Source organism: Columba livia, chromosome 18 (genome assembly GCF_036013475.1).
Source record: "Columba livia isolate bColLiv1 breed racing homer chromosome 18, bColLiv1.pat.W.v2, whole genome shotgun sequence".
Classification (NCBI taxonomy): Eukaryota; Metazoa; Chordata; class Aves; order Columbiformes; family Columbidae; genus Columba; species Columba livia.
The window spans coordinates 2,115,337-2,141,915 of record NC_088619.1 but is presented as its reverse complement, the minus strand read 5'-3'; the positions used below and the strand labels follow the sequence as shown (position 1 = coordinate 2,141,915).

At 50.3% G+C, this 26,579-nt stretch overlaps 1 protein-coding gene across 3 annotated transcripts in view; it reads left to right on the top strand.

Moving 5' to 3' along the window:
• Window positions 1-26,579, top strand: part of STX8 (syntaxin 8) — a 107,307-nt gene that overhangs the window by 66,606 nt on the left and 14,122 nt on the right. The window contains exon 7 of one of the 3 annotated variants that reach the window (XR_010466947.1): window positions 1,829-2,055. The exons of 1 other annotated variant lie outside the window; for it this stretch is intronic. Coding sequence is in view for 1 of the 2 variants with exons in the window: in XM_065034406.1 (XP_064890478.1) it covers window positions 1,829-1,930 (102 nt within the window). In the remaining variant the exon portion in view is untranslated. The remainder of the gene's footprint in view (window positions 1-1,828; window positions 2,056-26,579) is intronic. One more of the 3 variants, XM_065034406.1, reaches the window with a different exon arrangement.

Sequence of the window (26,579 nt, the reverse complement as noted above, 5' to 3'; positions counted from 1 at the left end):
CCCTTCATGCAAATACTTGGATGGTTTAGGCTGAGGAATGTGAACCGGGGTCCCTGTTTTAAGAAAGATGTGTATTTTCTAAGTGCAGGAGTTTTTCGATGCTGGTATCATTTCACATGGGATTGGCTGGAGGTGATGGAGTGCTTGTGGGGCAGACTTAAGTAGCATATGTTAGAAGGATAGTGCTTGAATCTCCCAGCTCTCCGGGAATGTAAAACCTCTGTGCTCCACATGCCTTTGAAAATGTCCTTTGTGTCTTCAGAACTTTGATCATTTAATATTTGTGTTTTTTTGTTATCCGTATGTGTGATCAGACTGGTTTTCTCTCTCTGTCTAGAGCAGTGCCTGGTGCTTGGAAAGGTTTGGGGACGTAAGCGCTGTTACAACGTGTTGCTGCAGGAAGGTGCATTGCGGAGGATAACGGGTGTAGAAGCGCTGGTGTAAACGCCGCGGGCAGCAGAGCTGTACAGGCGTCCTTGGGAAGCTGCAAAAACTAATCTCTCATCTTGGCAGCACCCTGCAAGCGCAAGGTTTTTACTAGTGTCACAGGGAAGAAGTGCAAGGAGCACCCTCTTCAGTGCCATCCCGTTTCCTAGTAGAGATACTTGAGAAATCTCTCGTTTGAAGGAATACAGTCAAAGGTTAATTAATAAGGGCCCTGCCCTGTTGGTTGCACTTGGTTCTTTAACCCTCAACCAACGTGCATGCAGGGTTCCGATGTGTAAAAATGAACAGAGTGTTAGTCTAGCTTGCTAAGTGAGCGCTGTGTGCTCTGGCTTTTGCTCTGGCTGTGTTAAGCCTGGAGGTGCTGGCAGCCCCGGGATGCCGCGCTGGGCCGTGCCGGGCACGGGCGGGTTGTGAGCGCAGCCCCTGCCGAGATCCGTTAGACCGGGCTGGGAGAGCCGCAGGTGTAACCAGAGCAAGACGCCTTGCAGTAGCGTTGGGTCTGGCTGCTGTCCTGCTCCCGCTTCATCATGCACACAACCCGCAGCTCCGGGCGGTGTGTTCGCACACCCAGCAAGAGGCGCTGGCCGCGTGTTTGGAGAAAATTAGAGTGTAACAGTCGGCAAGAAGGAAATTTGGTGCCTGAATGTGGCTTTCAATTTAAAGCGTTAAAAAAACCCAACCCAACCACCCCTCTTGGCATAAGCCTTGTACCTGGTCCCGTTTCCCTGGCCAATTAAAGTCATCAGTACCTGAGGTTGGGGGTGGTCTGGCTTGAAATGTTCCTTCCCCTCTATTAAAAATACACGTAGAAGAAATTTTACGCACTTTCGTTTTCACGGAGCTTCATTTGTGCTGCAAGCAGAACTGCCAGCCCTGCAGCCCGAGCTGAACCGGGCGGGAGTTGTGTCCACTGCAGTCGCTCGCTTGGGACCGCACGGAATGCGCTCAAAAGCCTTTGGGAGATGGTGATTCTGAATGTGTTTTAATGACCGTGTAATGACCAGAGGTTGAGATGCTCTGTTCCAGGAAGTGAAATTTCAGATTTCCTGTAGCATATGCACTAATTCTCTTACTTTAGCTCGTGTTTTGTGGCTGCCATCATCTCATTCTCTGTGGCTACCTAGACTGATCCCACTCTTTCTGTATTTTTCCCTCCGCTCTTTCAGTGGAGGAGCTCACTGAATCAATCACAAGTCGAAGTCTCTTGTGCAGTTTTCCCCCGGATTTGGACATTTTCGGTGCGTGTGGATCCCCGGTCTGTCATACTGGAAGACAGAAGGATGCAGCTGGTTCCCATTGTGGAGCCTCCAGCAGGCGCGTGCTTGTTGAGCAGCGATGCCGCGGGGCTCGGAGATTAATGCTCGCGTTTCTCTTTCCCCAGAGATCATCGACGACCTCACGAACCTGGTTGAGAACACGGACGACAAGCTCCGCAACCAGACGCGGCATGTGAAGATGGTGGAGAAGAAATCCACGTCCTGTGGTAGGAAATGGCTTGAGCACAAACCCTGCCCTGTCATTAAACAATGAAGCACTCCCCCCCGGGACAGCTTCTTTGAAAAGTTAGAAAAACCCAACCTCTCCAGACTTCTTCAGCCGATGTCGCAGGTCTGACTCGCTGTGCGTGCTGCGTGTTGGTAGAGTTAATTTCCTTAAGCCATTCGACTCCAGCCTTGCACAATATTCTGGTTGGAAATTGCAGGACTGTATGAAATTAAGTGGTATGTGTTAATTAAGTTTAAAAAGCCTCACTAGCTACCAGCTCTGACCGCCCGGTGACAGCGGGGGTGCTGCCACAGGGCGCTTCTGGTGGAGTCCCGTGGAATGTGCTCTCAGCCGGGTGGCGTTCAGAGCTGGTGGCTCCTCAAGCTACGTACAAGGTGGTAACATCCCTTCCCGTACAGCCGGGGAGAGTTATACACCTGGAGTGAGTGAATGCAGGTTTCCTCTATAGGGTGAAGAGCTGGGGGGTGATTGTCCCTCCCTGTACCAGCACTGGTGTGGCCAGCAGGACTAGGACAGTGACGGTCCCCGTGCTGGGACCTGGGGAGGCCAAACCACAAATCCTGGGGGCAGTTCTGGGCCCCTCACGCCAAGCAAGGCCTTGAGGTGCTGGAGCGAGTGGAGAGAAGGGAACGGAGCTGGTGAGGGGCTGGAGCACAAGTGTGATGGAGCGGCTGAGGGACCTGGGGGTTCAGCTGGAGAACAGGAGCTGAGGGGAGACCTTCTGATCTCTGAACTGCCTGAAAGGAGCTTGGAGCCAGGGGGGTCGGGCTCTGCTCCCCAGGAACAAGCGCCAGGAGCAGAGGAAACGGCCTCAAGTTGCGCCAGGGGAGGTTGATGTTGGATCTGGGGAACAATTTGTTCCCCAAAGGGCTGTGGGGCATTGGAACAGGCTGCCCAGGGCAGTGCTGGAGTCACCAGCCCTGGAGGGTTGAACAGATGGAGATGAGGTTCTCAGGACATGGGGCAGTGCCGGGGGGGGTTATGGTTGGACTTGGTGATCTGGAGGGTCTTTTCCAACCAAAATGATCCTGTGATCCTATGGCTGCGGGAGGATGCTGTGGGTGATGGCAGAAAATGACCTTGTGTTGGGGGGATGAGTGAGTGGGGGAGGAAGCCCCTGGCGGGCTGGTGGGGATGAGACACTTGTGGAGGCAGCGTGTCTGGTTCTGGTGTCCGTGGTTCATTTTTGCCATACTAGAAGACTCAAGATGCTAATAAGAATAATTTATGCTCTGTAGAAATTTGACTTGTAGTCAGAAGTTATTGAAATTTGGCTTATGTAGTTTAGTAAAGAGAAAGTGGAGAGCTGACGTACCTATTTCTGGCTGGCAGGAGCTTTTACTCTGATCATTGATGATATAGCAGCAAAAGTGACTGAGCTTAAACTGGCAACGAGACATTTTTCAAGCACTGACAATATATGTCAGGGGTTTATTTAGTTCTCCAGCAGTGATACCTTTTTGAAAGCTTGGTTGATGTAAATCTGTGGCTTCTTCTGGAGGTTAAAGTTGACTCGTCGGAGACGTTTGTCTCTGATTGCTCTCGTACCAACTACGAGTAGAATTAAAGGTATGACTGCAGAGTTCACGACCGACTTTTTTATTTGAGATCTTCAGTGTTGACGCAAGCTGGTTTTAATCTGAAAATAATTGCGCTCGAATGGTGCTGAATACCCTGGTGTGCCTTTGGAGTCCCCTCTTAATTCTGTGGTTGCGTTTTCTGCACGAATACAGGGAGGCGCGATGCGAAATGCCCGTGCAGGGCAGTGAATCCCATCTCACATGGGACAGCTGCCCCGGTTTGGGTTCTCAATGTGAACGCAGCCCCCAGATGGTGTTGCTGGATGATGCTCCTGTCCCTTTAACTCTGAAGCCGGTGCTGGGGAATGTGCGAGGAGGAGGAGGATGGAGGCGAAGGCCGGGAGGATCCCGGGTGGATTCCTGGGGTGACCTCTCTCACCCTTTGCACACTGAAGAACATTTCTGTGCGGGCGGTGAGAAGCGCTGCCCCTGCTGCCGTTCCCTCCGCTCCAGAGCCCGCCTGGGCTTGCATAACAATCCGGGCATATGTAAACACGGCATTGCCTCCCATTGCGCCTCTACTCCGCCTGAGCCCGAGTTTTGGAACAATAGTGCTGGAAGACACAGGCTTTAATGGCATTCTTCCCATCCCTTTTCCACCCTTATCCTTGGAGCTGCAAGTTAACTCGTATATTAAGACCAGAAAAACCCTCCAGTTATTCCTTGAACAAAGCCAAGCAGTAGGAAAACTGGCACCTGCTAGGTGATTTTTTAGAAGTGCTTTTTTTTTCCCCTCCCCTGCAACATTTCATTTAAATTGATAAAATCTGTAGTAACTCCTCGTTTTCAGTGCTGTTGTTTGGATTGAAACGGAGGCGAAATGCTCAGGGTTCCCCTTGCTCCTGTCCCTTCCCTTCCCTCCCAGCCTGTTCCAGCGTGTGCCTGTTTCCCTGGTTTTGCCTCATTTTTGAAATCATAATGTCTTCTTATTTTTCTGATGCTGCCCGTACTGGAGCCACTGGCTGGGGCTTCAAGCGGAGCAGCCTGGCGCGAACAGTGGAATAATCACCCTTTAACGAGCAAGAATGCAGCGCATTAATGGGTGTGTCTTTGTTAGCAGCCAGTATAATAATAGAATCAAAGTCTTGCTGATGAAATCCAACTTTAATCAATATTTCAACGTCTTTCTCTCATGCAAACATCATTTCGGGCTCTGGCGGGCGTTTCCAGCGCGGTTCGGCGGCGGCGGCTGCACCTCCGGCCATGCACAGGCCTGGCAGGAACCTGCAGGTTGTTTCTGGTGGGTTGTTTCATTTGCAGCTTGTTTTCGGTGCCGTTTCTCTTGCCGACTCCGGAGCTGTTGACAGTCCCGCCCCGCTCAGCCCAGCTCCCTCGGTGGCCCCGGGCAGCCCCGAACTGGTGTCACTGGGAACTCCTGGGAGTGCAGCAGAAGAATAATCACAGGATATGCTCAAATCGGCTGCATTTATGAAATTATTGTTGAAAATCCTCAGTCATCTGCAGGCAAACGTTTGCACGCTGCTTGGCATTGTTTTCTATCTTCTCAGCGTACGCTGGGTGTGTAGGAAGGATATTAGGACCTATATATTTCTTAGATGTCAGAAATTTGCGTTGGGTTTTCACCAAAATGCACACGCAAATCATTAATTGAATGTTAGGCTGCTTTTATGAAATTTGCGACAGAAACGCCTGTGTGCGCAGTGCTGACTTCAGTTTAACCGCAGGTTCTTCTGGGTGTGTTTGTCCCAGTTTGCGTCCCTTCAGGGTTTGGTTTTGTGCAGGGTAACGTTCATTAACCTTTTATCACTGACTTTTTTGTTAGAAACTTTAACCCTCAGAATGGCCTCTTAAGAACTGCATTTAAAAATAAGCAAAGGAATGAAAGTATAATTAAGGTCCCGATGCTGAGGGGGGAACAGATTTGCCCCAAACAAACCCTTGAGCTGCAACAACCTGATGATGTGTCAAATGCCACAATACCTTAATGATACAATACTCAGGATTCCTTCAGTATTTTGGGTTTTCCTGGGTAGGGGTGGCCAAACTGTCATCCCATCTGTTCCCATGCCAACTGGAAAAAAAAATCCCAATTTTCCAAAAACGTTGGGTTTGTCTCTGTTCCCCATCAGGCTCAAGCATTTTGAACTAGTGAGGAGGCTGCGGAGAGCCCGTGGTTTTCCTCCCCCGTGGGTTGCAGATGGCCTCATCACGCAGAAGCTAAAAGTACATCTTGACTTACCTCTCTGGTGGTTTTTTGTAACTTTCCCCCCATCCTTGAGTTTTGTAGATTATATATATTTTTTTACCTAAAGGCAGGATGGTTACCCCAGGTTGTGATAAGAGCATCCTGAAGTGTTTCCGTCTGACCAAGACGCAGGGGTGCTGGTCCCACGGGACACAGCTGGAGCTGGATCGGGGGTGTTCTCCTGAAGGGAGGGACACGGGCATCGCTGCGCCCGATCCTGCCCGCTCACCGCCGGGGGCAGCACCGCAGGGAACCGTCACTTTGTCATGGCAAAGCCTGAAAACAAGCCAAAAAGAGCAAACTCGTATTCCCGACAGACGTGTCCGTCCCCTGCCAGGCAGCGCGGGGACAGCAGAGCACGGTATCGCTGCCAGCCTCCCTCTGAGCGTTCAGATAAATGAGCAAAGTGAGGAGCACCCACCGAATATACCCCGCTGGGCCGGTGCCCGTGTCCCGTAACGTAACACACAATTGCAGAGTGAGCAGTTTGATTCCCGTCTTTCGTTTTCTCCTGTTCCACAAGATGGCATCGCAATCTACTCGCCCTCCTCCGGCCCCAGGTAAATGCTCATCGCCCCTTTGCCTTCCCACGGAGGTTTTGGAGATGCTGAAGCCAGGGTGTAAACTGCCGCCTTGTAAGTCTAGGGTCGGGTTTACAGTTAGAACCAGGTAGGTTTTTTATCTTAGCAAATCACCAAAATACCTGAATTAAACCCAGAGCTGTGTGAATCCCGTGAACTGGAATTTTCAGAAGGTTTCATTAGTTTTAAAACAGAGTAGCTTGGATTATATAAGGTTTCCTCTGAAAAATAATGATTCATTCAGGCTGGGGCCTTTTCCTGCCAGATTCTGCGATCGCTCTGCTCTAAGTTATGGTGATTTTTGCCATGGATTTAATTTGTTTTATAAATTATGGATGGCAGTTGCTCAGGTTTGTTCCTCTGACGTACGCTGTGTGTTTAGATGAGCATGTTCCCATCCGTTTTCTTGTCTCAGTGGAGCGAAGAAGCTGGTGTATTGTGCCATTAAATCAACCTTTCCTGCAATCCGACCCTCGGGGAGGTTACAGCGATGTTCCTCCCCAGTGCTGCTCCGACCACCGCGCTGGCTCCCGCTCACCTGTCCCCGCTGTACGGAATGAGCTTTCTTGCCCTGGCAAGTTATCTGTTTTCCTCATTTTTTTATTATTATTTTTTCCCCTCCTTCAGTTTCTTCCAGTTTAACCAATTACATGATGAGAAGTTTGTTTGGAGCTGTTACCCCTGCGAGGAAGATTTGAAAAGAAACTCTAGCAGGAGAACGATGGGTCTGTTGGTTAAAGGGGGCTCAGCGTTGGTGTTTTAAATGCGCCCGCGCCTCCGCGGTCCCGGGAGCGGAGCAGCCGCCGGGTTTGCAGCCCCTCACACCTTCCCCCTCCGACCGCTGAACCCTCTGGCTACCTGGGGCTGAAATTAGCTGTAAATAGAACTCGCAAAGATAAGTTACTACAAGGTTACTTGGGCATCTGTCCTTGTTAGAGAGACCCAATTAAGGGCCCCGTGGAGGAGGAGAAGCGTGTGAGCTCAGTTCTCATTAGACACCAGAGAAGCCTCAAAGCAGATTAGCTCAGGGACATAGCGGGAAATGCGGCTTCATTAATTATGTTAATAGAACAATTTTTAAACGAACTGGTCCAGTGATTTTGACATGTTGCTAAGCTGAGTTCTGATTCATTTGTTGTCAGGCCATCTTGTTTCCCCATGACATGAAACACTTTCCGAGGCTCCGTTAGCCCCGAGCCCCCGAGGAGCAGCGAGGAGCTCACGGGATGTCTGGCGGCATGAGGCGCTTTCTGATTCAGCAGATATGCTGAAACAAGGTCAGTCGTGCTGCCCAGACGCTGCCTTTGCTGGTGGCGTGTCCCAGCAGCCCGGTCCCGCTCCGCTTTGTGCCCTCTGGCCACCTCGAGGCATCTCCTTCCTCCTCCTCCTCCTCACACATGCTCACAACTGCAATATTTAGCTTAAAATTGTTCGTGCTGAGATGTTGAAATGGATTCAGCTGATGAAAGGAGATGGACCTAAACAGTCATAAACTGTTTGTTTTTTAAGGTGTTTTGCAGTTGCCTTCGGCCTTTGTTTCCAGGTGAGGAGCACAGTGTCTGCTGGGGGTGTCAGCTCGGTCTGTTCCGCGGGAAGGGACGGGAAGAGCCTTCTGGGTCACAGCATCCCTTCCAGAGACATTGCTGGGAACAAGCTTGTTTTTTCCCCCCCATTACTCCTATTGGGAGGCTGCAATGGTCATAAACTTATTTCCAGCCTCGACTTGTCAGGGATACTTCATGTTGCCCACGTGCTGCCCTTGTTCTGCTGTCTTTAATAGTTCTTTCCCCTTTTTAATTTTACTCTCCCAAATGTACGTGTCTAAGGGATCGCTCAGCGTTCCCTCCCAGCTTTTATTTTGTGGGGCTGAACAAGCATGTTTACATTTTAATATCTTAAATTTCTCTGTTTTCTGACGAGCCTTTTTTTACACTTCTTCCTCCTTGAACGTTTGGCGTCTTTAAGCATGAGAACCGACCGCAGCACCCCGGAGCCGTCTCGCGGTGCCGTGCCCTCCGGCTCCAGCGCTTCTCTGGCTGCTGAAGCGTTTCAGCTACACCGTGGTGGTGCCTCACTTAGTTCTGTTTTGAGCTGAACTCTTGAACACTTTCCACCTGAGTTCATTTTCTTTCCAGCTCGTAGCAAAACCCGTTGTTTGTTCCTCTTCCATCCCGTTGAATTTCAACCTTCCTCCATTCGTTTTCAGAGTTACCCATTTTTTTCCTGTGTGCTGTCCCAGCTTTCCTCCGTGCTGGTGCTGCTTTCCAGCTTTGTGTCATCAGCAGATTTCATTAGCACACTTACTTTTTGTGCCAAGGTCATTAATAAAAATATTTAATAAGATCAGCCTCCTGACCGCTCCTCGAGGGGCTCTGCTGGTGACCTCCATCCATTCTGATCCTTCTTTCAACGCTGCTTCGCTTTTCACCAGTTTCCGGGCCCTACGGTTCTGCTAATCCCCATCTTTTTGGTTTAGTAATTTCCCACATGGCACTGTATCAAATGCTTTGCTGAAGTCTGCGTGGATGTGATCCATCATGCTTCCTTTGTCTAGAAAATTCATTATCGGGCTAACCTGATTAGCGCTGTTTGATCTGATTTCCCTTCAGTACAGTCCCATTGTTTTCTGCCCTGTTTACCGTTTAGTTGCACGTTCTAATTAGTGTTTCTAGAGCCTCCGTCGTGCTGCGGTCCATGGGCAGGCTCGTGGCTCCCCACGTGGGTTTTCCCGTCCGTGGGGCGGTCGTGCGGACACTGCGGCTCCTCCCTGGTGCTGGACAGGCGGCCACAGCTCAGCCCACCCAATTTGGGGATACATATCCCACATAATGTTCAGTTTGAAGGAAAAGACCTGGAGCTGTGCATGCATCAGTCCTCCCACCTTCATGAATCAGCTTGCTTCATTTAATGACAGTTCACCCCGTGGCACTGAGACCCTCCAGAACCGCTGGAACATTCTCCATCCTTCACCGAGCTCTGGCTTGGCAGATTCAACCAGCAATCACTTGCAGTAGGTGCAGCTGGATCTTCTGCACCTGTATCAGCCTTTTTCTGGCTGCAGTGGCCCCCCCAGGTACCCTCCTTGATCACTTTTGCAGACAGAGACACAATGAAATGAGACTTGAAGCCGCACGAGTTACAATACAAACAAGGGGTGAAGGGCAGTCGTGAACCGATCAGACTCAAACGGGGTGGGGAAAATGGCTCTGCTGCGAGGTGCTGACGAGGGGTTTGCTTTTCAAGTGGTAGCATCTATTCTTGGGCATCCAGGTGGCAAAATCATCGGCTGTTTGGTAGCTGAGCCCTAAATTGAAGGAACCTGAAGAGATGGTAGAGGGAGCTGGAGAGCGAGCGGCATGTCTGTGAGATGTGGATGGGGCACGGGTTCCAGTCTGGGGCTGGGAAATGCATCCATCCGTCCCCGGGAGAGAGAGCAGGGGGGGCATGGACAGCAGAGCAAAAGGCAGTAGACATCTTCTTAATTACATTTACATATGCAGCTGTTCAAACAGACTGAACTTCATCAGTGCTTGTTCATACCTATCAGGAGATTTAGAGCAGCTGTTGTCAACCCACGGAGCGGGATTGTACGAATCGCGTGGTAAAATAAGCCTCTGGGCACCCTGCTCACCCAAGCTGTCCATCACTCCAAAAGGGCAAGCAATTAGTTGTATTTGAATATTGAAAAAAACTGGAATAGTGTGAAATAACCAAGGGCGACTGCTTACAGCTTGGTTTCCAAGGATACATGTTGCAGAATTAAATCACTAATTTATATTTCTGGAAATGGTGCTGAAATGTGTTAATTTGTACTTTACCGAACAGGCTAAAACTCACGTCCTTCTTCTTTTTCTTTCCTAACATGCTTAGTGACTAAGTAATTGCTCTACCCAATCTTGAATTGAACTACAACGATGTTCTGGCTTGGGGTTTTTGTGCTGCGTTAAAGTTAAGTTAGGGGGGAAATTATCTGGTTTATTAACTGTTTGTATACATTCTTAAGACTTTGAAATTCTGCCTTAATTTTTGGCTCCTGAACACCCAGGCAAGCCGTTTGTAGCCTCTCGTGGTCGTGTACCCCAAATCCAGCCCAGCTGAGACGCTTTCCTGAGCACCGCGCTGCTGCGGCCACAGCGCCCGGCGGAGAGCGGGGCCAGCAGCGGGGACACAGCACCACACGGAGGATGTGGTCAATGGAGAAACGAGTTTCCTAAGGACCAGGTGGTTGTGGTGTCTCTTCAGGGCTTTCTGAGATGCACAGGGGATGTTGATCCCATCAGAAACAGAGGGTATAAATCAAGAGAGGCTGTGGTCTCAGATCTTCCTTGTTTTGTGAAAATACGGTAGGATTCCTGCCATCGTGCTTGCTCTGGCTGGGGGAAAACTGTCCACGGGCAAGTGGGAAGAGGAATAAGATAGTCCTGCCCTTGGGGCGGGGGCCCGGCAGGTCTGATGGCTCTGGTGTTACTTTAGGAAAAGAATTTTAGTTAAGGTGAAAATCAAATATGTTCATGCGGCGTTGGTTTTGCAGCATTCCAATGGCAGGAGTTACGCTTCGGCAGGAGCGTTAATGAAACCGTGCTGCACATCTGGGATGGGTTTGTGCTGGGAAGGCGCGTGGGTGCCGTGCGCTGGGTTGTGCGCCGCGGTGTTAGTGCTGCTGGGAGCAGCTCAGCTTCACCGTGGGGCTGGGGGGGAACAGCCCGCGGGGTTTTCGGAAGCAGCAGCAGGGGGGCAGGTTGGGGCTGGAGGGGCCGTTTCACACACGGGGTGCAGCTGCAGGCGCCACCCCTGGGCTGTCACCCCGTGTCCCAGGGCGAGCGGATGTTTCACTGGATCGGCCCACAGGAGCAACTTGTGCTGTCACTGCAGAGTCAGCAGGGCCAGCCCAGGGGAGGGTGGGGGTTAATGGGACCATCCCCTCGATACCTTTGATGCCAGGTGCAGTCTGAAGGAGCACCCGCAGCCACCCAGCGACCTGCTAGGACTCCAGGAGAAGAGCTTCCTAACTTACTTAAGCTCACAAAAGACTGTGCAGCTACGGAAAGGGCAGTGTCACGTCTGGCAGAGCTGAGCTGGGTTGGGCTCTCTGCGGGTCCACACGTGTGTGCTGCCTGGGAAGGTCCATCCATCACCACCCGCTTTTGGTGGGACCTGCAGGCACAGCCTGATTTGCTTCTCCAAACTCACAACCATGTAAAGTGGGGTTTTAAGTCATGAGCTTAATAAACCAGCCACAGCTTCAACACTGTGCTTAAATGTAGTTTTTGCAGATTACAGTCCATGACTCTGGCATCGCTCTGTGATGCGGCTTGAAGTTGTGAGCGGTCAATGTGGCCTTTAAGGCAGATTTACAGCATCCCAGGCTAGTTGGGCTGAAGGGACCTCTGCAGGTCCCCCAGTGCAACCCCTGCTCACGCAGGGTCACAGAGCAGATCACACAGCTGGGTCCAGGGGCTTTGAATGTCTCAGAGAAGGAGACTCCACACCCGCTCTGGGCAGCCTGGGCCAGGCTCTGGCACCTCCCAGCAAACAAGGTTCTGCTCCTGTTCAGATGGAGCCTCCTGTGTTTCAGTCTGTGCCCGTTGCCCCTCACCCTGGCGTTGGGCACCACTGAACAGAGTCTGGTCCATCCTCTGACACCCACCCTGAGATACTGATCCCATTGATCAGATCCCTCTCAGCCTTTGGCGTGGGCTGGCTGCTCGCCCAAGGCTTCAGGTAGGTTTAGCGTCTTTGCTCGGTGTCACACAGAGGTGATGCACGCAGGGCTCGCATTGATGCTGTTGTACCAGTATCAGATCTGGTTTGCAGTGACTTCTGAACCTTCGCGGTGACAGCAGAAATGTGTCACTAGAGCATCGCACTTGTCTGCAAACCAGGGTGGACGTTGTGGCAGGAACACTTTCCTGTGCACAGATCTGCAGCAGCAAAGTGGGATTTACTGTTTCAATATACAACCCTGTCCGCTTCAGAAATAGTTTGATTCTGCCGCAGGATGACCAGCTGTGCTGGTGACTTTGCTGTGAAATTCTAGTGAGTGCTGGGGTTTGCAGGTGAGTTGCAGGTGTGAGTTTGTGCCTCGTGTGGGTTTTGATGCATTATGTGTCTTGTACCACGTCTCCACTTGGATTGTGACACATGGTAGCTGCTGTGCAACAGTTATCTTCTATGTATGAAAACAACCGCACCAGAACGTTGTGTTTTTGGCAAGGAAAACGGTGCCACTAGCCCTGTTTCAATGGAAACTTGATTTTCCAAGTCATGCTTCCTTAAGCTGTCTGGTTATTACATGTACCTGTGAGATGCGTTGGGAAATGTAAAACTTGCCTCTAATTTGCTGCAGCAGCCTTTTACAGGAGGCACTGTAAACTTGCCTATCGCCCTTAATTGTTGTCCTGGGGTCATTGTCTGCTTGATAATTTAATTATGTTTATCTCTGCGGTTCCTGGAGATGCGCTAAGAAGGGAGCTGCGCAGCAGCCCTGCTTGCGAGGCTATAACCATTTCCCCTTGATGATGGCTGTTGTCAGAAGCCTGAAAGAATATGCGTATTTTAAACTTCTTTCTACTTCCATAGATGGACAGTTTTATACGATACAGACAGCGCCTGCTGTGATTTTTATGGCCTATAGTTTTCTGAGCAAATGGTTTTGCTCGCAAGCTGGCCGGGCTAAAATGACCTTCTCTTGTTCATTAACTGTCTGTAAAAAATATGCGTGTGGTGGTGGTTATAGAGCCGTGATTGAGGTTGGGTTAGGTGGTGCGGGGAGGTCTGGTCTTTTCCTTCCCCCCTCATTATCAAGCAGAAGCGACTGCTTAGGGCCTGGTTTATTTACCTAATAAACTGCCTCTTGTATCATCTAGGAAATGCTCACATTTTTCAGCCAAGAAATCCTAGTAACAGGCAAACAGAGGTCTAGCAGTCAGGTCTGGAGAAACAACAAAATGAAGGTCAGCTAATATTGCTGTTATTCTCTTTCCCGGTGGCCATGACAGCAGGGGTGGTTTATTTGAAGATCCCAGACTCGGAGTCATTGCTCACATTGTTGGTCCCCTGAGCATCGGAGGCTGTGCCAACACTTTGGGATATTAATGTATTCTACAGATCAGTGAGGGAAGAATTCCTCCGCACTCCTTTCTTTAGGAAAAAAGAAAAAAACCCCTCTTCTGTCCCCTTCCCCCTTCTCCCCGCACTTTGTTTGCAGTGGCTTTGTCTGCGGGATGTTGCTGGGCATTTCTAATGAGAAGGGGGAGAATGGCGGCGCCGGGGCGGTGGGTTCCCCGCCAGCACCCACGGCCCAGCCGGGACAAGGTGCTCAGGTGCGTCCCGGCTCTCGTGCTGGCAGGTTTGGACACGCAGACATGCGAGGGATGGGGAGAAAAAGGCTCGTTTTGGGCACGTAAAGCTTCCCCCAAGGGGAAAATGCTGCCCTGTCGCCCCTCGGTCTTTAGTATTCATCCCGGCTCCTGGCCGCCTCCCGGCCCGCCCGAGCAGCTGCTCAAAGGGACAAAATTAAAGCGGTTCCTGCTCCCAGTGACTTTCTGCCAGGCAATAATCGGGTTCTGTTTGGGAGGAACATGGTGCAACCCAGCCCCGATGATGGAAAAAGTCTGAGGGGGCAAGGGCTTGGGTGGGACAGATTTGCAGAGAACTTCACGGGGTTCAGTGGGAATAAAAGCTGGTTTCATGAACAGCCAATTAGCTAATAATAATTGAATGGATCAGGCAAAGGCGTCTCAGCAGGTTTTTTATGTATGTTCTTGTTCCATAGCAGGAATCCTACTTAGATTTTTTTTTTTAATATATTCTTTGATCCCTCATGGAAATGTTAGTGAGATGAGAACTGGTGGAGAGCCCTGCAGACAGTGCCGTGCTTTGGTGGGGGCGGCCTGGGACGCAGCCCCTCTGGAGGGCTCCTGACACACAGGCAGCCCCTTTGTTTCCTCCTCTATAACCCAGAGACGCGGCTAAAATTGGAGGGAAGATGAGAGGAGGCTGAAGAGGCCGTGCTGAAGCCACGGCGTTCCCCATTTACAAGAGAAAACTCGTCGCCCGGCTATGAAGGCCGCGGTTTGATTCAGGCCGCAGTTTGACGGGCAGCGCAGCACCCGCGTTTGAAGTGCGGACTGAAGGTACTCGGGATGTAAGTGGGATGCTTTTAGGCCGTCTTTCACTTCGACTTAATTAAGAAACTAGCCGGCTTTGTCTGGAGGGAGCCGTGAACGTGTGAAGCTCCGGCCCCCCGTGCAGAGGGCCGGGCGGGGGGCACACACATGCACAAGGCTTTTGTGCCGTGTTACCAAACTGGAGACAGTAGCGAGAGCGAGCCGGGCATTGCCGGAGGTCACCGCTTGTCTGCCGCGGTGAACCCGCCGTGGAAAAGCCTTTGGAGGAGAGCGGGAGCCGGCCAGCCTCCCCGAGCGGGACACACAGATAGTCTGTGGGGGGTAGGAAGGGTTTTGTCCGTGTCCCGCAGCATCCTTCATCAGTGCTAATGGAGAGTCAGAGGTTACACCAGAAAAGGGCAAACACTGTTTTCTTACATAGCTCATGCCTGTGTGTGCTTAGACGGGGAGGAATATTAGCTTTGAAATTGCGCGGCTTGGCTGGAGGATGAGCCCTTGGAGGGATGGCTGACCCTGGGTGATGCTGATGGCCTTGGAAAACTCCTGAGAGGGTTGAACCTACCCAAAGTAATGGGCTTGTTTTCACATTTGGGGTGCCATCAGCACCCTGTTGGCCCAGAGTGGTTGCAAATAAACGCCCCAGTCCTTTGTATTATTCGTTGTCTTAAGATCTTGATGTGATGGTCAATGCTGATTTGATCTCTTAGCTGACAGCCAGAGAGAACACTTTAATGCTAGCACAAGCAGGAGCAACTTTTTATAGTCTTTGCTCTTTTGTGGGGCGTACCCGATGTACAGTGAGGTGTTTCTTCTGCTCCAGCTCCAGATTGTGTCTCCAAGCCCTGTGGGTCACTGGGGCTGCAGATGTACAGCCATCAAGCTCTGCAGACGTGGGGTGGCCCTTGGTCCCAGCCCGGTGGCCAAGCACTCCTGGTGCAGGGCTGACGGTGACCTTTGGTGTGCATGTGGAGAAGCCTCGTGTCTCCGGAACCGAACTGCAACGCTTGGTCTTTATCATGTTGCTCTGTTCCTTTTTTGGAAGACCGGCCATTGACCCAAGGAGCAGCCTTGGGGCCAGTTTGGAAGGGGACAGGGAGATGGTCGGGCTGCCTGGAGACGCAGAGCCCAGACCGCAGCTTGTGATGGACGCCGAGACCAAGGGACTTTCTGCGTGATGGAGAGCACCCAGCGCAGGCTGCCGGGTGACAACCCGCGGAGGCAGAATGAAACGGGGATAGCATTCACCTGTCAGGAATTCATTCCTGTTGACTTGTTTTAATTCCTCAGCTGAGCAATTCCAGCATTGTGACTGTAATTCCGGTGTGATATACGTCCTGTGATGCGGTTCCCTATGTGCAGTGATAGCTGCTTTCTCTTTCCACCCTCCCTGGTGCTCCAGCTAAGGCGAACAGACCGAATTTGTAGTTTATACTGGTATTTTGTGCCTTGGTCGCTTTGTCTCATCATGTGCTTCTGGTTGCCTGTGAGAAAAGACGAGTGTTTTGTACAACACGGTGCCACAGCACGAGGGTTCCATTTTTAACATCGTAGCCGTATTTGCCTAACTCCCAAATCCACCAGTTCAAGGAACTTGGAAAGTACAAACTCTCCAGAACTGAAGAGATTCGCAGCTTTATGCTTCTCCCTGTGCTTGGTGCTTTTATTGAACCCTGTGAATTTCCAGCTCCTGCAGGGCTGTGTGGTTTTTTACTACTGCAGTGTTTATAAGGTCTTGAAGGATCCCAGCAGACAATGTTTTGTGTTTAGCTCCAGAGCATTAGCAAGGCGACAGCACTGCTAACAAGTTTTGGAAAAGCACCTTAGTAAGCCAAAGTGACTCATTCCTGCTAGAGAAGCAGCAAATGTTTTTCTGGCATTTAAATAAAATGCAAAAATATTCATTTCCCACCTTGATATTGAATTAGACACTCAAAAGTGAGGAAGAAAAGCCCAACGTTTAGGCCTTCCACAAAAACACCAGTAGTGCCAAGTGATTCGTGGTGAGTACGTGACGGCATGTTTTCAGGGGAGCGCGGCATTATGAACAGGAGCATTTCCAGTTCCCTGAGATGAGAGGGTTTGAATTCTTCTTGTGAATTTTGCTTTCTGATTCAGAAACACTTTAGCTGTGTTTTGACAAGATAGCTTGGGAGCTGGGTAAATGTTTGGTGGAAGTTGGTCTCCAGGTTTTGTTGGCGATGGAGGTCGGGGTGGGGGACGAGCTGCAGAAGTGGATTTTCGGGCCCCGCTGCCCCTCAGCCCCTTGCTGAAACTGAGATTCTTTAATTGCTGCCCATCCTTCCCAGTGTTGCCACTTCTGCTTTACTGGTTACTTTGGTAATGACAACATTATTAATATTTCTGTTGGATGCACGGCTACTTTGCCATGTCCTCTATACTACTTCCGATGTAATTAAGTGTTTTATGCTCGTTAGCCGTCATCTATTTCATTTCAAACATGCTCGTTGTCTGGTAGCTGAATGCAATGAATGCAGAGTAAGTCTGTTTCTTGTGTGTCTGCGTTTAAGCATTTTTATCATATTTGAGCATGCGTATTAGTGGTTAATCGTCTATGAGAGAAGCTTCCTTGCCAAGGACCATCTCGAGTTTCGATGGTCAGCCTGCCCGCTGATGACAGGCTGGTTCCTGCTCCGCGGCCGATCGGCTGCAGCGCGGCTGGACCCGCCGGGTGCTGGGGCCGGAGCTGTTCTGCAGGCTGCGTGTCGGCGGAGAGTCCTGCTGCATGTCTTTGAATTCTGCTTGAAATAAACAGCTGGTGAATGCGGAGGCTCAAGGCAGAGCGGGTAACTCTGTTGTGTGCTCTACGAGCCCTTTTTAAGATAAGGGAGGTTGAATGCTGCTGCTTGGTAATTAATTACACAAAGTACTGATTTTTCTCTTGGGATGTCCAGGTGGCTCACTCGTGTTTCAAAGATGCTTTATTTTGGCTGCCAGAGGAAGCGAACCAGAGACCATCTGAAGGAAGAGATGAGCAGAGCTGCCTTTCCTTTGCTACTGTGTAAATGAGAAGGTCAAGGGGTGCTGATGGCTTTTTGGTTGTCATCTTTTGTCCTACTAATTCCGGCAGTAAGTAGATGGTTAAGTCATCAAAGAGCTTGGAATTGAGGAGTATTTAGATGTTAAATGGCTTAATAAGCTGACCTGGTTGTAGCCTGGCTGATGTGGTAGCACCCAAAAGAGAGGTTCTGCCTTGGTGACCATGGGCTGTGAGTAGGTGAGCATTCAGGTATTTTTATGGGTTATGACTGAACAAGTTTTACAGCGTATGAGCTCCAGTCGTCTGCTTCCTTGCTTGACTTGGCAAGCTTTACAGGAGGGCTGAGCGTGAGGTAAGGGGTAGTTTTGGCTCCGTTCTGCTCGGTGGCTGGTTTTAGTGGTGGTCCAGCTCACCTGAGACACCAAGTTGGCTCCATAACTCTAAGATAGCGGGGAGGACCCCCATCTCCTTTTAGAGCCTTCATTCAGCATTAGTCGAGAAAGAAATAAGGTGTCAGGAAGGCAAGAAATGTGTTATTTCTAGGCAGGCTTCCCATCTTTGTGGAATTGCGTGGCTGGTTCTGCCTTCCCTGTAGGGTTTGTGTTCTGCCAAGGTTCTTGGAAGGCAAGCACTAAAAAAGACCTGCTGGCTCCATCCTGCAGTGGTTAACCTGTCTTAGTAGCTCCTTAACATATATATTGTACTTTGTGGATGTTGTCCCCATCTGAGTGCCTGTGGCTTGGCCGTGTCCGTGTCCTCCATGCCCACCCATAGCATTGTTGCTGGCAGCCTGCTCTTGGACCATCTCAGTGCAGCTCTGACTTGGAGGTGCTGGCAAAATTGGAGTTAAACTGTTGGATTTTGGGGATGGGATCCAGAATTTGTCGTGCTTTGCTCAGATGAGCTGTGAATTGCTCGGTAAACTGATGCAATAGAAGTTGGTCCCCAGATGTGCGGACATGGCTGATACCCAGGATAGTGGGGCTTCGCTATTCAGCAGAGCCTGCTGGTGGGCTCCTCTCCTCCTTACTTTGCCGAGAAGAGTTGAACTCCCCTTTCCAGCGCTGGCGTATGTCTTACCTAGTCACTTCATGTGGTAGGTTGGTAAACCCAACATTTCTCAAGGAGGTTCCCAGGTGCCCCCATCACCACTGTTAGATCAGGCCGGACATGAGGAAGAAATTGTTGCCCTGAGGGTGGAGAGAGCCTGTCCCGGGTTGGCCAGAGAGGTGGTGGATGAACCATCCCTGGAGACATCCCAGGCCAGGCTGGACGGGGCTCTGAGCAACCTGGGCTGGTGAAGATGTCCCTGCTCATGGCAGGGGGAACTGGGGAGCTGGGAAGGGCCCTCCAATCCAAACTATTCTAGGATTCTATGATCCCTATGTTTTCCTTCTTCATAGCTGTCACACCTCCAAAAGCTTTTGGAGAAGATCAGCCCTTCTCATCAGACTGGTCAGCAGGTTTCCTGCAGTCTGTCATGGCCTCCTTTGAGATTAAACAGTCTCCTGTGGTGGAGTTGTCTTTGATGGAGCTAGACTGCACTTCAGTACTCCTAGCTGTCTAACTTCTTGCATAAGAGACTTTCTCTGAGAGATATTTTTAAAGACGTTTCTTTGATAAAAATACCTCAGGTAGGAGGGAGAACTCTCAGCACACTCTCACCTTCTTGAGCGTGATGGGGTTACGCCCTTTACTTTATATAGATCAAGAAAATAGGGAAATTGTAATTCTTTAGATAATGGAGGGTTGCTGAACAGCACTGTATAGACTCGTGTTAAACTAGGAGTCTTTTAAAAAGAAAATGTTACAAAGCCACATCTGAAGCCTCCCTGAACAGCCTCTCCTGGAACCTGCGCTACCAGCAGTGCCCCTCTCCAAATGTCAGGTTTGGGGAAAAGGTAATTATTGCTGCTCATTTTCCCAGTGCTCTGGGCAATTAATTTCCCAACCTCAGCCCTTGTGCTCTGGCAGATTGTGGTGAGGTACACGGACATCGCGAGGGCACGTGGACCCTTGGGGAGCTTGTCACCTGAACTGGCCCCTGCAGACGTCACTGCCCGTTCCCCATCCCTGGTTCCTGCAGACGTCACTGCCCGTTCCCCATCCCTGGTTCCTGCAGACGTCACTGCCCGTTCCCCATCCCTGGTTCCTGCAGACGTCACTGCCCGTTCCCCATCCCTGGTTCCTGCAGACGTCACTGCCCGTTCCCCATTCCTGGCTCCCCTGCCACAAATCTCATATTTTTTTTCTTTTTCTCTTTTGAATGGCAAAAGCTGCTCTGTTAGCTTGTGCTTCTGAAAGGCCCGTGAGAGAGAGCGGCTGCTCTGTCCAATTTGCAGTCCCGGTGCAGTCCCGGGTGCTGGTGTTTGGTGTTTGCAGTCCCGGGTGCTGGTGTTTGGTGTTTGCAGTCCCGGGTGCTGGTGTTTGGTGTTTGCAGTCCTGGTGCTGGTGTTTGGTGTTTGCAGTCCTGGTGCTGGTGTTTGGTGTTTGCAGTCCTGGTGCTGGTGTTTGGTGTTTGCAGTCCTGGTGCTGGTGTTTGGTGTTTGCAGTCCTGGTGCTGGTGTTTGGTGTTTGCAGTCCTGGTGCTGGTGTTTGGTGTTTGCAGTCCTGGTGCTGGTGTTTGGTGTTTGCAGTCCTGGTGCTGGTGTTTGGTGTTTGCAGTCCCGGGTGCTGGTGTTTGGTGTTTGCAGTCCTGGTGCTGGTGTTTGGTGTTTGCAGTCCCGGGTGCTGGTGTTTGGTGTTTGCAGTCCTGGTGCTGGTGTTTGGTGTTTGCAGTCCGGGTGCTGGTGTTTGGTGTGTGTTTGCAGTCCTGGTGCTGGTGTTTGGTGTGTGTTTGCAGTCCTGGTGCTGGTGTTTGGTGTTTGCAGTCCTGGTGCTGGTGTTTGGTGTTTGCAGTCCTGGTGCTGGTGTTTGGTGTTTGCAGTCCTGGTGCTGGTGTTTGGTGTTTGCAGTCCTGGTGCTGGTGTTTGGTGTTTGCAGTCCCGGGTGCTGGTGTTTGGTGTTTGCAGTCCTGGTGCTGGTGTTTGGTGTTTGCAGTCCTGGTGCTGGTGTTTGGTGTGTGTTTGCAGTCCTGGTGCTGGTGTTTGGTGTTTGCAGTCCTGGTGCTGGTGTTTGGTGTTTGCAGTCCTGGTGCTGGTGTTTGGTGTTTGCAGTCCCGGGTGCTGGTGTTTGGTGTTTGCAGTCCTGGTGCTGGTGTTTGGTGTTTGCAGTCCGGGTGCTGGTGTTTGGTGTGTGTTTGCAGTCCTGGTGCTGGTGTTTGGTGTTTGCAGTCCGGGTGCTGGTGTTTGGTGTGTGTTTGCAGTCCGGGTGCTGGTGTTTGGTGTTTGCAGTCCTGGTGCTGGTGTTTGGTGTGTGTTTGCAGTGCGGGTGCTGGTGTTTGGTGTGTGTTTGCAGTCCTGGTGCTGGTGTTTGGTGTGTGTTTGCAGTCCGGGTGCTGGTGTTTGGTGTTTGCAGTCCCAGGTGCTGGTGTTTGGTGTGTGTTTGCAGTCCGGGTGCTGGTGTTGGCCGTGCAGCACCTGCAGAGCAGCGAGGGGAGCCTTGGAACGTTGGTGTTGATGACGGTGCCGGCAGCATCGGTGCTTCCAAAACGCTATTGCTTCTCTGCAAAAAAAAAAAGAGTCGTGTTAGTGATGAACTTGGTGAACTGCTGAGCTGCTAAACGCTGCTGCAACTTTCTCCTCTGTAAAATTTTAAACAATAAATAATCTCTCTTAAATAATCTTGCTTATGGGGGAGAAGCTAAATGAAAGTTTGTTGGGAAAAGAATACTGAATGCTGCCAGAGAAGGTTTGTGATGGTGGTTGATCCTGAAGCTGGTAATGAATGTGCGTTATCAGGGCCTGGGGATTTGCCCTATGAATTTCCCAGGGTCTAATCATCTCATAAGGCTGCGGAGTGTGACTCCTTCCCCAGTAATCTACTTAACTCCCTCATTTACCCCTCCTTTCCCTGCCAGGAGAATGAACCTCACAGGTTGTTTGCATGACAAGTAGCTGGGGATTGTCTGAGTCTTGGGAGAAGATGCTGGGAGTTAATTGTGGCAGCTTGAGTTAATGGTTTCCCATGTTCACTGGCGGGTGAGGAGCAGGCTGGAGGAGGGTTTGCATGGGAAGTGCATGGCTGCACCATGTGTTTTCATAGCTAAAATATTTAAAAAAAATAAAATTAAAGTGTTTTGCTTTCCGAAGGATGTTTTGCTCCACCAAAACTCATCCCCGGGGAAAACTGTGTTTGGCAGTTCTAGAATTATTGGATTTGCAGATAAAAACTGCTGTGCTAATGGCAGCTACTGACTGATGACCAAAGCAGCTAACTGGGAGGTGTTGCCTGGCGGCTGGTCGTACTAAAACTCTCCCCTCAAAGCCGTTAAAACCACAGTGGACAAGGTTTAAATAAAAAAGAAGAGTTGCTAGCAAGCAGAAACTAATCACTACACCCACATCTTCATTGTAAAAGAAACTGAGGGTGCTCCGTCACAAGTGTTGACTTTTAAATCCTGTTAGGACACCCTCACACCAAACCTTATTGTGCTGAAAAGGATCCGCATCCCTTCGCCTCTGTTTTTCGTGTGCCTCCTCCTGAAGCCAAACGTTGGGAATAAAATCCCTGCTTCGAGATGGGCTCCGTGATCCGTGGGCAGCGCGTGCTGGCTGGCACCGGGACACAGGGCGCAGAGAGAGGCTGTTTTGGGAGCAAAGGGATGGGAAGCTCAGGATAAACCCTACAGGTTTTATTTAAATTACCGTTGTGTTCTGTGGCTTGCTTAAAATAAAACACTGCCAAGCATCTTACTGCAGTGCCAGTGGTTTGCACCTAATATGCATTGCATTAACCGTTTGCAACGACCTTATTTCTGCTGTAGTGCTGTGCGTGTGGCCGGAACCTTTTGAAATGATTGGAGCAGGGGTTGGTGAAACCTTAACACGGGAGCTGGTTGTTCAGAGATCACCTGGGATTGCTTCCCGCACAGGCACAGCAGCATCTCCGCTCTGCTCTGCAGCTCGGGGTAGATGTTGAGGTTCAGCCCCCTCTGTAACACTGAGCTAACTTGCGTTTTTCTGCTCTCCAGCCTGTTTTTGATTTGTTGCTTCTGCCCTTGTGCTGGACCATTCCTAGACCCCCACTGGAGTGGCCTCGTGTCTGGCCACTGTCCTGGGGCTCATTCGCAGGAGCCGTGGACCACAGATGGAAGGTCCCTGTCGAGTTCTCCAGCTGAAGGTGGTCTGATCCTCTGCACACATTTCACAGGTGTTCACCTCCAGTTCCCGCTGGGAATGACCATCTGAGTCCATCTGACCACCGGCCCCTGTGCAGGATCAGGGGCTGGAGAGCATGGGGTCTGTCCCTGATGTCCTGTGCTGAGATAAGTCAAGCTTTTGTTAGCATAGCACAAGGGGATACGTGTTTTTCATGGGGAAAGACACACACGAAAAATAATTTATCTAATCTTTGCATAAGCTGGATGAAAATAAGAATGAAATACATGTTGCAATTGTAATAGTGCATTGAAAGGCCTATTTGTTTCCTGAGTCAGAAACACTTAGTTGGCTTAAAAGTGTAATTTTAGCAGAATTGTACTTCTTGGTTTGAGTTAATGTTTTGCAGACAGCAGAGTCCTCAAAACAATGTGAAATCTAGGAGATAAATGGGGATCCTCTTCATCCTCTATACAAAGCCCTAGAGCACGTGTACTCGGTCTGAAGCCTTCAGAGCTAACTGCAGAGACCTCTTCTTGTTCCTTTAAGCCCATCTCCCGGTTTCAGATAAGCAGCTGTGGTCGCCGTGAGCGGAGCTTCCCTGCGGGACCGGCTGGTGCTGGCAGCGGTGACGCCGAGCGGGACGGGACAGGCAGGGGCTGCTCCAGATCCAGCTCCATCTCCTCCGTCCTCCCCCTCCACAAAGGACCCTGGGGAGCCCGGGCTGGGTCTGGATTTCAGCATCGCCGCTGAATTCCCAAAGGACACCCAGATCCTCCGGTGCTCTTTGTAGCCCACCTACTCTCGGACCCGTGTCGGGGGCGCGTTGCCGGAGCAGGGAACACGAGATGCTTTGCAAGACGTCGCCTTTATTCTGTCAAGCAAGTGACTGTGACTTTCTTAATTGTGGATTCTTGTAGCTAATTAGACATGTTTGGAAACGCCTCGCACCTCAGCAGGGTTCAGTTCCGCGGGGTGCCAAGTGCTTTGTTCCCCCTCCAGCCCAGCACTCCAGCGTGTCTTTAAGAACACTTTACAGGCTGAAATACGCTCAGTGATTTCAGGGCACTGGAGGATTGAGCCAATACCAAATTTCTTCCAGTGATCTTGACTCTAATAGTAACATCCAGGAAAGTGCTTCTTGAACCTTAATGCTACCTTAAATAGCAGTATCTCAGGCTTCACAACTTGAACTGGTCAGGGAAATGTAAAAAACACTGAAAGAGCGTGTTCAGGGGGGAGTTTCTTCTGGAGAATAGAGGAAAAATGATGGTTAAAGGTGATTTTCCCCCTCTGCCCCCTCTTTTTTTTTTATTCTTTCCCTTCTAGTCTGGCAGTAGCAGAAGTTAAGCATTAGCTATGGTCATCTTCCGTGAGCTTTTAATAAATTAAGAGAAAACTGACACAGTTTGGAAAAGTACAGAACAAGCAAATACTCCAGGGAGACTTTTAGTGGCAACATGATTAATAAGGGACACTCCTGGTAATACTATCAAAACAGAGCTATTGCAAAAGCATATGGAGCGTCCCTCTTTGGGGCAGGAGCGGGATCCAGACAAATGATCCAGGGCGATTTATGGGCCTCTTTGCAGTGTGGGGTTTTTCTCCCGTTACGAGTGTGAGTGGAATCAGCTCTGTGTATTGAACCATGGCTTTAGGCGTAAGGAAAAAACATATTTAGTAAATCGGGCAACGTCTTTTTGCTCCCATGTATTTTTATCCTTGTCGAATGTTTGATAACAGGATACATTCCTTACACAGACGTTTTTATCCTTAATTTTATTTATATATATATATGTTTTTACTCTGTGTCAGCCCCTGCATGCATCTAGTAATAACTTTATGGAGCTGAAAAGTGGAAATGTTCTCCAAGGGGAGAATATGATGCAAAATAGATGAAGGTGGGTTTCCAGAACGTGCTGCCTTCTGTAGGTTCTCCCAGTGCTCTTCTGGCTCTGCCGCCTTTCTCCACGATGAACGAGTCTCTGCTGACAAGCGGGTACGTGGGGAGGTTGGTTGGGGCTGTAGCACATCCCGTGTTCGCTCCCCCCGCATTGCTCGTGTTGTCCAGACCTGTTTTATCCCCTGCACTTTGTTCTGAGAGCATTTACTGCTTTATTTCCTTTGAAGACACTCAGTGGGCAGCTGCTGGGGCAGCTCGTAGCTGTCACGTGGAGGCAACTGCAGTCACCAGCTTAGAAACCTCTTGAGTTTTAGGAAGGTACTGAGATGAAATGAGGTTGTGGTTTTTCCTCCTCCTTTCCTCCTGTAGTACAAAATGAGGGAGGACCTCTTGTACTGCTCTTGCATAAATCGTGCAGGTTTGGCTCTGCTCAAATCAGAAGTTAAAATAAAAAGGCCATCCCGACCCATGAGACAATGCAGTCTCCCAAAACCCAAATAGCTGTGTGCGTTGCCCCAGCACGGAGGAGTCAGAGATCTGTGTGTGGGCTTTAAGGGATGCCTTGCCTTCTTTTTTTGGAGAAGAAACTTCTGTTAACATCTAAATGATTTCAAGAATTCAGAAAGGATTGAATTCCCTACTTCATCGCCATGGAACTTCACATTGCTACTGAACTCTGTTATTTTATCAGCCTCCTGCTCTTCAAACTCCATTTACCAAAAGCTTTTAAAAGTGATTATGCAAGTCAAACCTAATTTCTTATCACAGTTCTGTATTTATTGGCTCAGTTGTTTGCGAGGGATTGTTTCACCCACCCTGTTTCCCTTGGCATTTTTAGAAGGTTCTTATAGTTGTAAGCAGCTGTGGACGGTTATTAATAAGACGTATTTGGTTGCTGGTTTCTGCAGTTTTGTATGCTGATTAGGTTGGATTGCCAGAGGTTGAGCAAGTTTCTAAAAGAAGGATTGTTCTTCGAATTGTGAAAACACTCTTCTCAACAAAAAAACAGCAAGAATTTTACGTGCAGGCTGATACGCTTCTGCAAAAACGCTTTATTTGTGTAAATCGGTATTGACTTTACAATCAATGAAGCCCCATGTTAAAAGAGCCGATCTGAAAGATGTCCAGGTTCTTTTCATTTTTCTCAGCCTTGTACCTGACATGACCAGCACTTGCCCATTCAGCGCTGCCTCCCGGGCTGCCCGCGCTCTGCCGTGCTGCACAGAGCAGCTGTAGCGGGTCAGTACATCCCTTTCTGAGCACAGCACAGGCTGTCGGTGACACCGAGCGGATCTCCCGGGTTGGTTCCTCCCGTGTCTGTGTCCCTGAGCAGCGGGGCTGCCTGAAGGCTTTTCGAGACTCAGGTCTGAGTCTGGTCTCAGAATCGCAGAGTCATGGAATATCTCAAGTTGGGACTATAAGGACCATTGAGTCCTCTCTGCCTTGTCCCTGCTTGGAGCAGGAGGTTGGTGGATTAGAAGGGGGTGGTCAGTGGGTCAGAGAGGTTCTCCTGCCCCTCTGCTCTGCCCTGGGGAGACCACACCTGGAATATTGTGTCCAGTTGTGGCCCCTCAGTTCCAGCAGGACAGGGAACTGCTGGAGAGAGTCCAGCGCAGCCACCAAGATGCTGAAGGGAGTGGAGCATCTCCCGTGTGAGGAAAGGCTGAGGGAGCTGGGGCTCTGGAGCTGGACAAGAGGAGACTGAGGGGGGACTCATTCCTGGGGATCAATATGGAAAGGGGGAGTGTCAGGAGGATGGAGCCAGGCTCTTCTGGTGACAACCAGTGACAGGACAAGGGGCAATGGGTTCAAACTGGAACACAGGAGGTTCCACTTAAATCTGAGAAGAAACTTCTTCCCCGTGAGGGTGGCAGAGCCTGGCCCAGGCTGCCCAGGGGGTTGTGGAGTCTCCTTCTCTGCAGACATTCCAACCCGCCTGGACACCTTCCTGTGTAACCTCATCTGGGTGTTCCTGCTCCATGGGGGGATTGCACTGGATGAGCTTTCCAGGCCCCTTCCAGTCCCTGACAT